This window comes from Cygnus atratus, chromosome 6 (assembly GCF_013377495.2).
Source record: "Cygnus atratus isolate AKBS03 ecotype Queensland, Australia chromosome 6, CAtr_DNAZoo_HiC_assembly, whole genome shotgun sequence".
NCBI classification, from domain to species: Eukaryota; Metazoa; Chordata; class Aves; order Anseriformes; family Anatidae; genus Cygnus; species Cygnus atratus.
Window position 1 is genome coordinate 11,389,169 of NC_066367.1, and position 12,881 is coordinate 11,402,049.

At 43.9% G+C, this 12,881-nt stretch overlaps 1 protein-coding gene across 1 annotated transcript in view; it reads right to left on the minus strand.

Moving 5' to 3' along the window:
* NDUFA10 (NADH:ubiquinone oxidoreductase subunit A10) overlaps nt 1-12,881 on the minus strand; it is a 45,867-nt gene that overhangs the window by 17,462 nt on the left and 15,524 nt on the right. The window contains exon 8 of the mRNA XM_035569852.2: nt 6,506-6,591. Within this exon, the coding sequence (XP_035425745.1) occupies nt 6,506-6,591 (86 nt within the window). The remainder of the gene's footprint in view (nt 1-6,505; nt 6,592-12,881) is intronic.

Sequence of the window (12,881 nt, forward strand, 5' to 3'; positions counted from 1 at the left end):
CCTCGGCCAGGGCTTCTCACCTTCTGCTGCGGTTGGCTTCCCTGCCTCCAGTGGGCAGGGTACGACACGTGGGATTGAGCCACACTCACGATTTTGCCCATACTTGTGAGAGCAGGGCAAAGGAGAAACCCTCCTGACTCATGCCACGGGCGCACACAGCTAGGTGAGAGAGACTGCGATCAGGGTTCCACATCCAGCTCGTACTGCACTCACCTCCTCCGCTTCTGCGCTCATTCAGCGGGCACACAGGACAACAAAAGGCTGGTTCTCCCCATGGTGTGTGTCCCCTTGCCCCTCATTTCCTCCTCACCCATTCACTCCAGACCTCTAGTCAAGCAGACTCCAACTCCACTGTTTAGTTAGGCAGTGCAAGCACACCATGCCCAAGGTGAACTGTGGCCACTCCCCTGGTGAGCAACAGACACACGTCGCCCTTGCCAAGAAAGTAAAAAAGAGCTTTCCAAGAAAAGCAGGTCTGCAAGAGGTGAGAAGGTGCAAAAACAACTCTTCAAACCTATAAAAAGCTGCCACGAGGAGGAACTGATGGAAGAGAGCTGTTTCGATGGAAGCAAGAAAGGAGAAAGGTGCTAAGGAAGCACTTTTCAATAGTGCATGAAGTTTTATGACAGATGCTTAGTGAGATTTTTGGAATCTCCATGACAAAGAGTTTGAAGAACAAGTCCAATACACCTCTTACGAGCACTTCTAGTCCTGCTGTTCGAAATCAGACATGTTCAACCATGGACATGTCTTTCCTTTGCTAAGTGTGCTTGATTAGACTGTGAAATAGAGCTGAGGAGTCACTTTCCCTCATTTGCTCCCATGCTGCTGCTTTGCAAGATTTCATTTAATCAGAGCAAAATGAACAGAAAGGGAACAGAAGCTATGCCCTGGGTTCAGCAACAGCTACAAGAATTTAAAGAAACACAACTTTAAAAAAATCACCAATTACTGCTCATACAAGATCCCTCAGTAACAACCTCAAAATACATTGTGATGTACTGCCAAACACAATATTGGATGATTTACTATACAGGGTATGTGGCACACTAACAGTAATTTATGAACAAAATTGAACGTATGACAGTGGCAAACTGTTTCATGGCTAGGTTGTTTCCAGATGAAAACAGAACCCCTTTCTTTAGGATACAACAAACATTGATACCTTTTTTTTTTTTTTAATGAAAGTAGCGGAGACTGAAAAAGCCAAAGACATGCCCATAAAAAGACATGTTCTGCTACAGCAAATTCCGAAGCAGCTGCAGCGATGCAACAGATTTAACTGAGGACTCGTATACCGAAACGAGCCAAATGCAGTATGTTTCCCCCACCTGCTGGTAAATTAACACAGGTGACATTACACAAACTACAGCTCTTTGTTCCAAAACATTACTTATTACGCAATGCATCACACAGTCACACAGTTTTGCTGGGAAGGGCACAGCTGAAAACCTGCTTGAGACAGTGCGGCAGCAACATGGGAACGCACTGAGTTATTTCAAAAAGCCAGCAGAACTATTTCTGTTTGACTCGAAGGCTGGGGAGGAAGGAGAGACGTGGAGAGCATCCTCTGGGAGAACCCTCCAGCTTACACACAGGCAAATATGTTTATAACCTTTTACCAAGACATGCCTCAATCCCACGATCAAACTGCTTTCTATTAGGGCAAGGGAGAGAGACTTGAGGGCAAGGCGAGGAGATAAAAGATGTTGTAACGCACCTGATTTTGTATGGGTGCGGCCCACTGGTTTGATTAGCCTAGTTTTTGCATTATGAAAGTAGTCAGAGGCGCTGCTGGGGTTTCCACATGTTAGGCCCTATTAACATGCAACAGAATAGTTATCCTCACCTGCCCATCATTCCCCTTCCTTTCCCAAAGGCGTGGTGTGAGCTGAAGACGGAAGAGGTGGAAGGCATCCCCAGAGCCAGGGAACAAGCCGGCAGCCACCCCTCCAGCACCAGGGCTGAAACAGCCCGAGCCAGAACAAGCAGGCTGTGCAAAATGCTGGATTGCTGATTTCGCAATGGCAGCCAAAACCGCGGCCAAATCCCTGCTGCAGCCTAACAGAAACACCCACGAGAGGGCAGCATGTGCCGGCGTGCAGGACCTGCAGCCCACCAGGGACACACAGCACAGTAAAAGCCTCTTTGCAAAGGGAAATATTAATCTAGGCTTTCAGATGTCCTGCGCCTATTCAAGGCTGAGTACCACAAGCTCTCTTCTATTTGATATTGCGAAAAAAAATAGGAAACTATCAGCTTTAACGTTTGTGAACCAACACCTGAGCTTGGCATTTGATGCTCCAGGATGCAACTCCAACCCTGAAGGCAGCAGCACCCTCCCAGGAGCATTTCTTCAGCCCTGACACAACTGTCCCCTGTCCAATGCTGCATCTGGCACATTTTCATGAGCGATGCTTGTGCAAACCGTGACAGGGAACTCTCATGTCTACCCCACGCTTGTAGAGTTAGCATGAGAAAAGATTACATTCAAAGCTACACTTTTTTTTTTTTTTTTTTTTTTTTTAAGTTAGAAGGTGCTTGCTATTTCCTGCTCAGCTGAACAAGGTGTGGGCACAAAACTGGCACAGGACCTGTTGTCACGCATTTGATCAATGTCCTGATACCCCAACACCAAAGGAACAAAGCAAACACTGAGCACTTTGATCAAATCTCTGAATATGAGCACAATCTTGACAACGCTATTCTGAAGGCAAGTAGAAACAGTAAAACTTAAAGCACTTGAACATTTAAATTAAGTTTGTTGCATTGTGAGATTTTAGTAAGATAGCCACGCACTGCCTTTAAAAGAAATAATTTCATATTACCTGCAATGACAAGCCTTGTAAAGGAAACCCTCTCACCATCATCCAGGGTTGAATGAAAAATTAAATCCTCAGCAATGCTATTTATTCCTTTCTACAGTTACAAAGTACAATTTTCACACAATATCTTATTACAGCACTCTTTAATTGTGTGCTTTACTTTAACTCCCTCCTACACTCTGCAATTAACAATAATCCTTTCTTAATAACTGTACCGGTGTAAAGCTATAGGAAAAACAGCAACTTAACTGTATTTTCTTCTTTCAAAGGAAGTCTGATTTTTACAGTTCCGCAGGATCTAAGCCACCAGATGCTATTCTTTAATTACTATACATAGAAAACTCTTCTTAGGTAAAAAGTTGCCAAATCCTGACTTGTTTCTCTTAGATGCCACCCAACATCGCTTTTCTACAATCTACCTTCACCCTTTGAGAGAAGGGCCATAAAAAAGGCAGAACATCACCACTAATATTAGAAGGCATTTGAAGTAACAGAACAGAAAAGTTTATGGGATCCTTTCCCACGGAAGCTTGTTTTAAAAAAAAAGCTTAACTTATTATTCCAGCGCCTCTGTCACAATAAACACTAAAATTCTGAAGTCCAACCAGGAGAGGTGCAGAGTCCTGCCCCCGGGGAGGAGCAGCCCCAGGCCCCGGGACACGCTGGGGCACCCAGCTGGGAAGCAGCTCTGCAGGAAGGGCCCTGGGGTCCTGGTGGGCACCGCGCTGAGCACGGGCCAGCAGCGTGCCCCTGCTGCCACACTGAGCTGCATCCGGCAAAGGATTGCCAGTAGGTCAAGGGAGGCGATCCTTCCCCTCAGCTCAGCACTGGTGAGGCTGCACCTGCAGTACTGGGTCCAGCTCTGGGCTCCCCATGACAGGAGAGACCTGGAGCTACTGGAGAGAGTCCAGTGAAAGGCCGTGAAGTCGCTGAAGGGCCTGGAGCACCCCTCCTGTAAGGCTGAGAGAGCTGGGGCTGCTCAGCCTGGGGGAGAGGAGGCTTGGGGGGAGCTCATCCACGTCCACAGACACCTGAGGGGAGGGCACAGAGCACAGAGCCGGGCTCCATCCAGCGGTGCCCAGCGCCAGGCCGAGAGGCCCTGGGCACAGCCTGGAGCCCAGGAGGCTCCCTCTGAGCACCAGGCAGCACTTCTGTGCTGGGCGGGTGCCGCAGCCCTGGCACAGGCTGCCCAGAGCCTGTGGGGTCTCCTCCTTGGGGAGCTTCAGGAGGCGCCGGGACGTGGGGCTGGGCACCCTGCTCGGGGTGTCCCTGCTGGAACGGGGCTGGGGCGGGTGGGCCTGGGGGTCCCTCCCCACCTCAGCCAGTCTGTCATTCTGTGAAATTCAGAGACAGTGATTCATTTAAAAAAACAAAATCCTTGTCTTCCTACTAACCTATGAAAGAACCTGAAATTAATATGACAAAAACATAGATCTGAAGCTTTGTTTCAAAAATGCAGTAACTATTCCGACCTTGCTACCTGTACATGCAGTCTAATGATGAAGTTCTGCAAAATGGGAAGCTTACCCCACTTCAGTGCAAGGTTAAACCTATCAATACTCTTACAAGTGTAGGTTTTCTTTTTATATGGGATTATCCAGAGAACGTTTTATTCCATCAGCGTGACTTAAGAGTGGCAGTCCTGATGCTTTATATGTAACACATGTATAGAAGTGTAGGTCTGCAATCTCAATTCTTTATATACATGTCAATGATTTATTTCACATCCTTTAGAGTTTGGAGGGCAATTTTTTCAGCAGTCAGGACACATGCAACCTTACCAGTAGCACTCCACAGCTGAACTGGAATACAAATAATCATGGTGTACTTGGCAAGAATTACTTTTATCAAAAGTTTGTTTTTATTCCAGCAAGGCGCTTTCCGCTGAGTTTGATCTCATCCAATTAAACAGGCAAGGATTCTTAAAAAAGAAAAAAAACCACACCACCCAAAATACCCTTTAACTGTTACATTTAACGATTCTCCTTGTTAATGTAGAGAATGAATGACAAAACTGCAATGCCTCGTTTTGTGAATTAGGATTAAAGCTTCAATATAGGATTATTTACTGGGAGTCTGACAAAAGGAGGAAAAAAAACACACTTATTGAGCAATCATCCAAGTTTGCCTGTTTCCTTTTCCCCCTACACTGTTCAGCCAGCTTCTTGACTGCTGGGAAGATATTTAGAAGCAGACAGCTAAGAAATTAGTTTTAGAAAAACACTTTAAACACAGCCAACCTAAACAGCACCACATATAAAACTTGCTATAAGGTTGCACTGTCAACAAGCTTTGTCAAAGGATTTCGTGCTGCCAGAGCAGCAGAGAAACCACCATGCCAATTGCATAAATGCTGTTTTAAAATTGCATGCCTGTCTGTATACTGCCATGAGCCGGGAACAGAAATGTTCACAAAATACATTCCCAAAAGTAAGAGCCACAGGTCATGACACTTTGGAAATGCCTGGAGAAACTGGCTTATCATGGCTTGGGCTGAGGTAGTGTTTGCTGCACAAAAAGCTGGCTGGATGGCTGGGCCCCAAGGGTCACTGCGAGTGGAGCTAAATCCGGTTGGTGGCCAGTCTTGACTGCACCCTCAGTCAGTTTGCAGATGATACCAAGTTAGGTGGGGCTGGTGATCTGCTTGAGGGTGGGAAGGCTTTGCAGAGGGATCTGGATAGGCTGGAGCAATGGGCTGAGCCCAGCTGCAAGACATGCAGTGCCAGGTCCTGCGCTTGGATCACATCAACTCCATGCAGCCGTGTTGGCTGTGGGGAGAGGGGCTGGAAAGCTGCTCAGCAGAAAAGGATGAACATGAGCCAGCAGCGTGCCCAGCTGGCCAAGAACACCCGTGGCAGCCTGGAATGCATCAGGAATAGCGTGGCTAGCAGGACTAGGGAAGTGATTGTCCCCTTGTATGCAGCACTGTGAAACCACACCTTGAATGCTGTGCCCAGATTTGGGCCCCTCACTACAGGAGATACTGAATTGCTCGAGCATGTGCAGAGAAGAGCAAGGAAGCTGGTGAAGGGACTAGGGAACAGTGCTTGTGAGGAGCAGCTGAAGGAACTGGGGCTGTTTAGTCTGGAGAAAGGGAGGCGGGGGGAGACCCCATCACTCTCTACAGCTACCTGAAAGGAGGTTGCAGCAAGGAGGGTGTCAGTCTCTTTTCTCAGGTGAGAAGTGATGGGACACAAGGAATCTGCCTCAAGTTGTGCCAGGGGAGGTTTAGACTGAATGACAGGAACAATTTCTTCATGAAAAGCATGGTTGGGCACCGGAACAGGCTGCCCAGGGAAGTGACGGAGTCCCCATCCCTGGTGGTATTTAAGAGGCACGTGGATGGTTTAGTAGTAGGCTTGATAGGTTGATGGTTGGACTTGATCTTATGGATTTTTTTCAACCTAAATGATTCTATGATTCTTATGCTTCATTAACGGAATGGGATTTATTTGTCTGGAGTCTCTCACCTGATTAATTGTTAGCAGCAGCAGGACTCCACACCCATATTACAACAGCAAGCACCCATCTTACCAAAGCCTGCTATTGTTACTGACATGACAAAAAAACAACAAATCACAGTGCAAATATAAACATACCTTAAAAAGTCAAGGCTTTAACAGTTCTCCCAGAGATCCAATGCTACACAATATTCTGTTACTGGAAGACATCATACTTACTAAAGTCTCAAGTGATGGAAAGAAACATTATCTTGTTCGAGCCATGGCCCCTTGTCAAACTTCAGGTACTCAATGTCTTCAACTACCTGAAATTAGAGGACAAAATTACATTAACAGGTGGCCTGATCAAAGTGTCCATTCTCCATTTAAAAAAAGAAAAAAAGGAAGCAGCCCCCCCAGTCAATGAAATGATTGGGACACATTCTAAAGTTACCCAGCAAAAAGGTTTCACTACTAAAGCTGTATTAACACAGATGTTTTGAGCACATGATCTCCCAGTCACATTTCTGGAGCTGGCAGCCCTGCTGTTAAGTGCTGGACAGATATTTGGGGGCCAGCTCTAAAGCTCCTTGGTGAGCAGAGGATGGCAAGGAATAAGTAGGCTGAGAGATGCTGCGTTTCCAAGTTCTTAGACACAGATAGTGTAAGACTCTTTTCCTCGGCCTGCTGAGGAGGCTGAAAGGAAGGAAAAAAAGACGCACAAACCCACCCCTAAGTCAGAACAAGGAGGGAATGAAAATGAGTCTGAATTTAACCCTTTCAGTTGCAAATAAAAGCCATCATGTTTGGCATTACATAGGAAGTCTCTTTCAAAAAGGCACAGTCATCTACTAACAGAGAAATGCTGAGAAGCAATGCTACAAAACATGGTGGCAGTTGTCCCTTGGTATTGCTGTGTGGTTCATGTGACAAATCAAGGCATGTTTCAGGCTAGAATACTCTAACACTCTTGAAGTTGTGGTAACGACAGAAATCCAAAGGCTCCCGATTTGATCGGACATGAAAGCCTACCCATGCGTGCTTGTGCCCTGAGCAGAAAGGAAAGGCAAAACTCACGGCTTGGCATCAAGAACCATTCAAACCGGTAACACCACCCCAGCCGGTCACTCCTCTAGTATCACCCAGGCTTATCAGTCCCCTATTTGAGCTTCATTTACCAGCTGGCTCCATCAGAAAATAGATCTTTGCTGGTCCACTGGGTGATTGCTTAACACAAGCCTGAGGTCATCGCACATGGCTGAGTGGCTACGAAGGAAACCCAAACCAGTGTCAGGAGGATGCACTTAAGGTGTATGAGGTGGGGATAACACCTTAAAGCAAGCTGGGAAGGAAGGGATCGCTGCAACTCCAAAATCCACTTCACAGATGCCTTTTCCAGAAGGAAAGGATCAAGCTATTGAGGTCAGGACCAAAATCCTGATGACACATTGTTTATCCACAGACAACAAGCAAGCAGATGCCAGTAATGAAGTGATAGAATAACAAATTAAAAAATGCTTTTATTTTTCCACTGTATGTTAAATCCACGGTAATCTATTTCCTGCAATTAGAGCAAATGCTAAATCCCATTCATCACCACTTGAAGGGTAATAAAAACATGGTATTACAAAGTAGTCTTGACTAGAAAGGTCCACTCTGTTACCAGCATTACATTTTTATGGTAAGAAGCAGCAGCTTAGCTATATGATTAACTGAATGATCATTTTCCTTGAGGCCCTTATATTTGCTAAAAACTAAATTAGCTGATTAAATACTTTAAAAATATGGTTGACATATGGCAGCAAAGTACATTTAAAACTTCAAGCAAGTTTAGATGCTGGGTAACCATTTTTGACCTCTTACAAATAAGCAAATTCGGCAAGTGAGATACTGTGGGCAAGAGTATAGGAAACCTATTTTTCACATTAAGAAAAAAAAGCTGATGACAAATTCACCTGTTGGAGAATCCTCAAAAAATAAACATTGGAGAAATCAGCTGCCCAGACACTCAGAAAAGTTTTCAAAACTGTATTAAGAAAATGTTTGTTCATACCAAACTGCTGTGACATCACAAGATCACCATTTTTTACAAATGAAAGGGAAAGAGATATATGGTAAGTTAGTTCAAATATCCATTATTCTTAATTTAAAAGTCAAACCTCCAACATACTTCCCATTAAATACACAAAAGCAATTACTTTCCTACTCCAGAGCAAAGCTTTGCAAACTCCCTGCCACAGCTGATGACAGGACTAATAATAGAGTTGCTAACAATAGTGCTCAGACTATGTTGAGGGGAAAAGAGAAATCAGTATCCAAATTAGTTTTGCACACTCTTATTACCGTAATGGAAGAGATCTTTACCAGCAACTCGTTAACAATGGTATCAGCCCAGACCCTTCCAACCAGGCTAGAAGAGCAGCTTTTTTTTAAATTCACAAGGAATGCACCAGCACCTCTTGGGAATTAGCAGCAAATCAGTGATTTAAACCTGACCAAGCAGCATAACATGTAATAACGTACAAGAGAGATCGGTTCTTAATATAGTGCAGAGCATGGTAGGATTTAGAAAAAACTGTTTTCAATAATGAGACCCCTTTCCATAATCTGTGCAACTAAGCCAATACAAACAGCTTACAATTTCTAAGCTTGTTTCATGGTGATCTGGTGAGTTCTGTTGTTGAAAGAACTAGGTGGGGGATCAGAAGGCAATGCTGTTCTTATTCATACCATTTATAGGGGCAAAGACACCATACCCCCATAGGTTGCTCTGTCAGATGAATTTTCCTAAACTCCTTCCTCGCAGGCTTCTTTTCTAAGCAAGAGACAGGGCACAGGGAGCAATGCAGGATACAACCCCAGGAGCTCAGCCTACAGCTTGTAGGAAGAAGCTCAACCCATGCACAGCATCTACAACCAAAAAATTAACATAAGCTTGTTCTGAAGCCTTTCACTTCCACACTGGCAAAGGATGTGGTACAAAGCTGGTGTGTCAGCAGCCTTCTATCTTCATCATCCTTTCCAAAGTACACAAAATGGGCACAGTGAATAAAAAAAGAGAAACATAATACAAAACACTATTCACAATCACAAACAAATTGAAACAGTTTCAGTTAACTTCACAAATTCCTACCATTCTGCTGCCACCCTTTTAAAAGCAAAAGAAAAAAAAGCACAAAAGGAAAAAAAACAACTCCCCCCAAAAAAAACCTTCTGGAGTTTTTTACATGTTTTTTTTATCTTTGAATAAAAATACTAGCCAACTTTTTGCTCTTGGTTTTATCTTTGAGTAAAAGCAGTCTGCAACACCCTAATAAAGCTCACTTCAGCACTTACAAATACTTTAGCCATTACAACCAACGTTAATTCCAATATGAAGCCCCAACTGACCTTTTTAAGTGACTCATCAGAAGTGCAAGTTATTTCGGAGTTGCACGTTTGCTATAAACAACTAAACAGACAAACTATAATGTCAAAAAATTAAGCTCCCAAATTGCACAGTAAAGAAGCTGTAAATTGAATCTGGCTAAGTTAAACATCACTATCTAAAACAGGAAATAGCTGCACACAAACACCCCAAAAACCAAAACCAATTCCCTCCTGCCATCCCCATATTTGCAAATATCAATTACTTCATTTCAAAGGTAAACTGAGTCCAAAGAGAAGGGGAAAACAACTTTATTCTTACACGTGGAAAGAAGGCTAGTTTCTGTAGCTAACATTTTACCAATGAAAACATGAGACCATCTTGTACTTTGACTTCAAAACAATAATCCTTCCTCTAGTCCAGATTTGTCCAACCCAATTAAGAAGAGGGTCATCAGTGTGCACTCTGGTTATGCATAATGATGACAAGACTGTTGAGCTTGGTAGACTCTCTACTAGAGCTCTAAGAGCTTTAGACTGACTGTAAACCCTGATTTACAGGATTAAAATAAAGTCTCTAGCAATGAGTTCTACTACAGAATCTAGGGAAGAAACAAATGGCTTTGTTCTGACAACTTGAAGACATGCTAAGAGAGAAAAAATAGAAGAAAACACACAAATAACAAACAGCCCAATTCTTCCTCTTATTTCTCCCAAATCTGGCTACCCCCTTCCGACATCATGGCTCTCGAATCATGTTATCCTTCCTTTTATGATATCCTGAAAAGCCAGCAATAATTGCTCAAGGTTCTCATCCGCATGCTGTTCTCTTTCTTTTTTTTCCCATTTCATGTTCTTCCTGTTTCTCTAATTCTGGCCCTAAAAAAAAAAACAACACTAAAAACATGTTAGAGAACGTATTTCCTGGGATGCTGAACCTTCTTGTCAGCAGATACTTCTCACTGCAATAGAGAATTCTCACTGCAGCCGCAGGTATATGAACTTAGAAAAGGAACGCATACCAGCTGCTGTATGCATCATTCATCTGCTATAGGAGCAGGAGCACCCCAGTTATATAGATTTAAAAAAAAAAGTCTGAGAACAATTAGGCTGAGCTCTTAATTTTTCACAGGGGTGCTCACAAGACTGAAGTCTCAGAGATTCAAGAGTTATTTGAAATAGCAATTTCAGGTCTAAGACAAAATGTGAAGGTTTACTCCCTTCAGTTATTTTTCCTTCCTGAAAGTAAAAAAGAATTCGTGTCAGAGTTGTCTGCTGGTAATGGTCACAGGTGGCTATCAGCATAAGTAAAGTTGAATCCCAGAACAACAGTAAAGGCCTTCGGTATTTAAAGCTTCCAAAGACATGCCACTTTCAAAAATGTCTCTTTCTGCAATACTCCAAAACAGATACTTGCAAACAGTTGCCTATCTGAAGTGTGTTTTTACAGTGAACTCTTATTTACCTGAAGCCTGCTCCAAAAGTCTCCTGGTTAACAGTGCTAACCTTTACTATCGAGCATATCAGTTTGGATATCCAGTCGCAACAGGGCAAGACCATTCTATCATAAAGGGAACTAAAAGTCAATGAAATAGAAATGTATGGTAATGTGACTAATGGGGCTTCAAACTTTAAGAATAAGAAAGTTCTCACCAATATGTCCTGCTTTACACAAACGTTTTGCATGGGAATATGAGGATATTAGGTACAGGCTATTTTAACAGACTGGGCCAACTAAAGTCTACTTTGCACTTCTGAACAAAATCAGCCTTAGGAAGGCATGTTTAGAGCAGGCTTCAACTAATCTAACTCATCTCCAACAGCACAAACTAAACTCAAAGATCCAAGAGATTTACCAGTTTCTAGCTCCTAGGATTAAGCTTTGCCATCTGGCTCAAGGAGCAAAAATGCAAGTCAGCAACAATAACTCTATGCTCCAACACAGGGCAGGCGTGAAAGTCAGAGCTCTACCAACTGAATACAGTGACAGAGTAGTTCTGCCTTCTAGCCTCTTTGACAGAAGTCAAACTCGACTTGTTCTTATGTAGAGACCTAACAAAAAGCCTCTCTTTCTACTCCTAATTTCACAACTGTAGCCTCGCCACAGTGGCGCAACGTACTTGTTGCCCAAAGGGAGCTATCACCCTCAGCTAGGAACAGTTCTCTCTGAAAACAAACATTTCAGAATCCCCAGGTTTCACTGCTACTCTGGTAAGTCTTGCACAGTTGTGGTGGGTTGACCCCAGCTGGCAGCTCAGCCCCCAGCCAGCTGCTCACTCCCCTGCAGCAGAACGTGAAGGGGAAAGGGGAAGAGAACAGAAATCATAAAATCGCAGAACAGCTTGGGTTGGAAGGGACCTTCAAGATCATCCGGTCCCAACCCACCTGCCATGTGCAGGGATGCCACCTACTAGACCAGGTTGCCCAGGGCCCCATTTAACCTGGCCTTCAACACTCCCAGGGATGGGGCATCCACAGCTTCTCTGGGCAGCCTGTTAGAAAGGGCAAAACCAGGAAAAACTACTGGGTCAAGATGAAGACCATTCAACAAAGAAAATGAAGAAAAACAGACAAAATAAAAACAATGACTGATGCAAAGGCATCGCTCACCAGTTCACAACAGCAGACCGATGTCCAGCCAGTCTGCAAGCAATGGCTACTTTGGAACAACTCCTTCCAGTTTCATTGCTGAGTGTGACATTATATGGTATGGAACATCCCTTTGGTCAGTTTGGGTCAGGTGTCCTGGTTGGAATGAAATATTAACTCCATCCCAGATGGTAAATTCATGAGTGAACACTGTAGTAATAGGTGCCAAACTTCTGCCACAATTCAAAGTGTTTAAATATGTCCAGTGAAGGCAATAAGCAGTGAGACACCTTCTTCGCTTTAAATATCAAGGCTGGGATCAGGGATCTTTTAGTTAAGCACCGACTTGGAGACTTCAGCTAAGCCCTAAGGCATGCCTCATGGCAAAACAGAAGTGTCCTCATGAAACTGCATGCAGACCTCTGCAATAAGATGGCTGGCTATCTGCTGAAGGAATGTCCTGTCATGCTGCAGGTGGGTGGACAGGTGCACATACACTGAAAGGAAGGTCGTTTCCCTTTTGCATCTGATTCTTGACGTTTTCCTTTGCTCTTGGAGGAACTGGTAGTAAGTGGAATTGGTTCGCTTTAGAGTTTTCATCTGTACATGCTTGGAGCCAGCAAACCAAGTAACACATCAGAAGACAGAAAAAGCAAGGAAG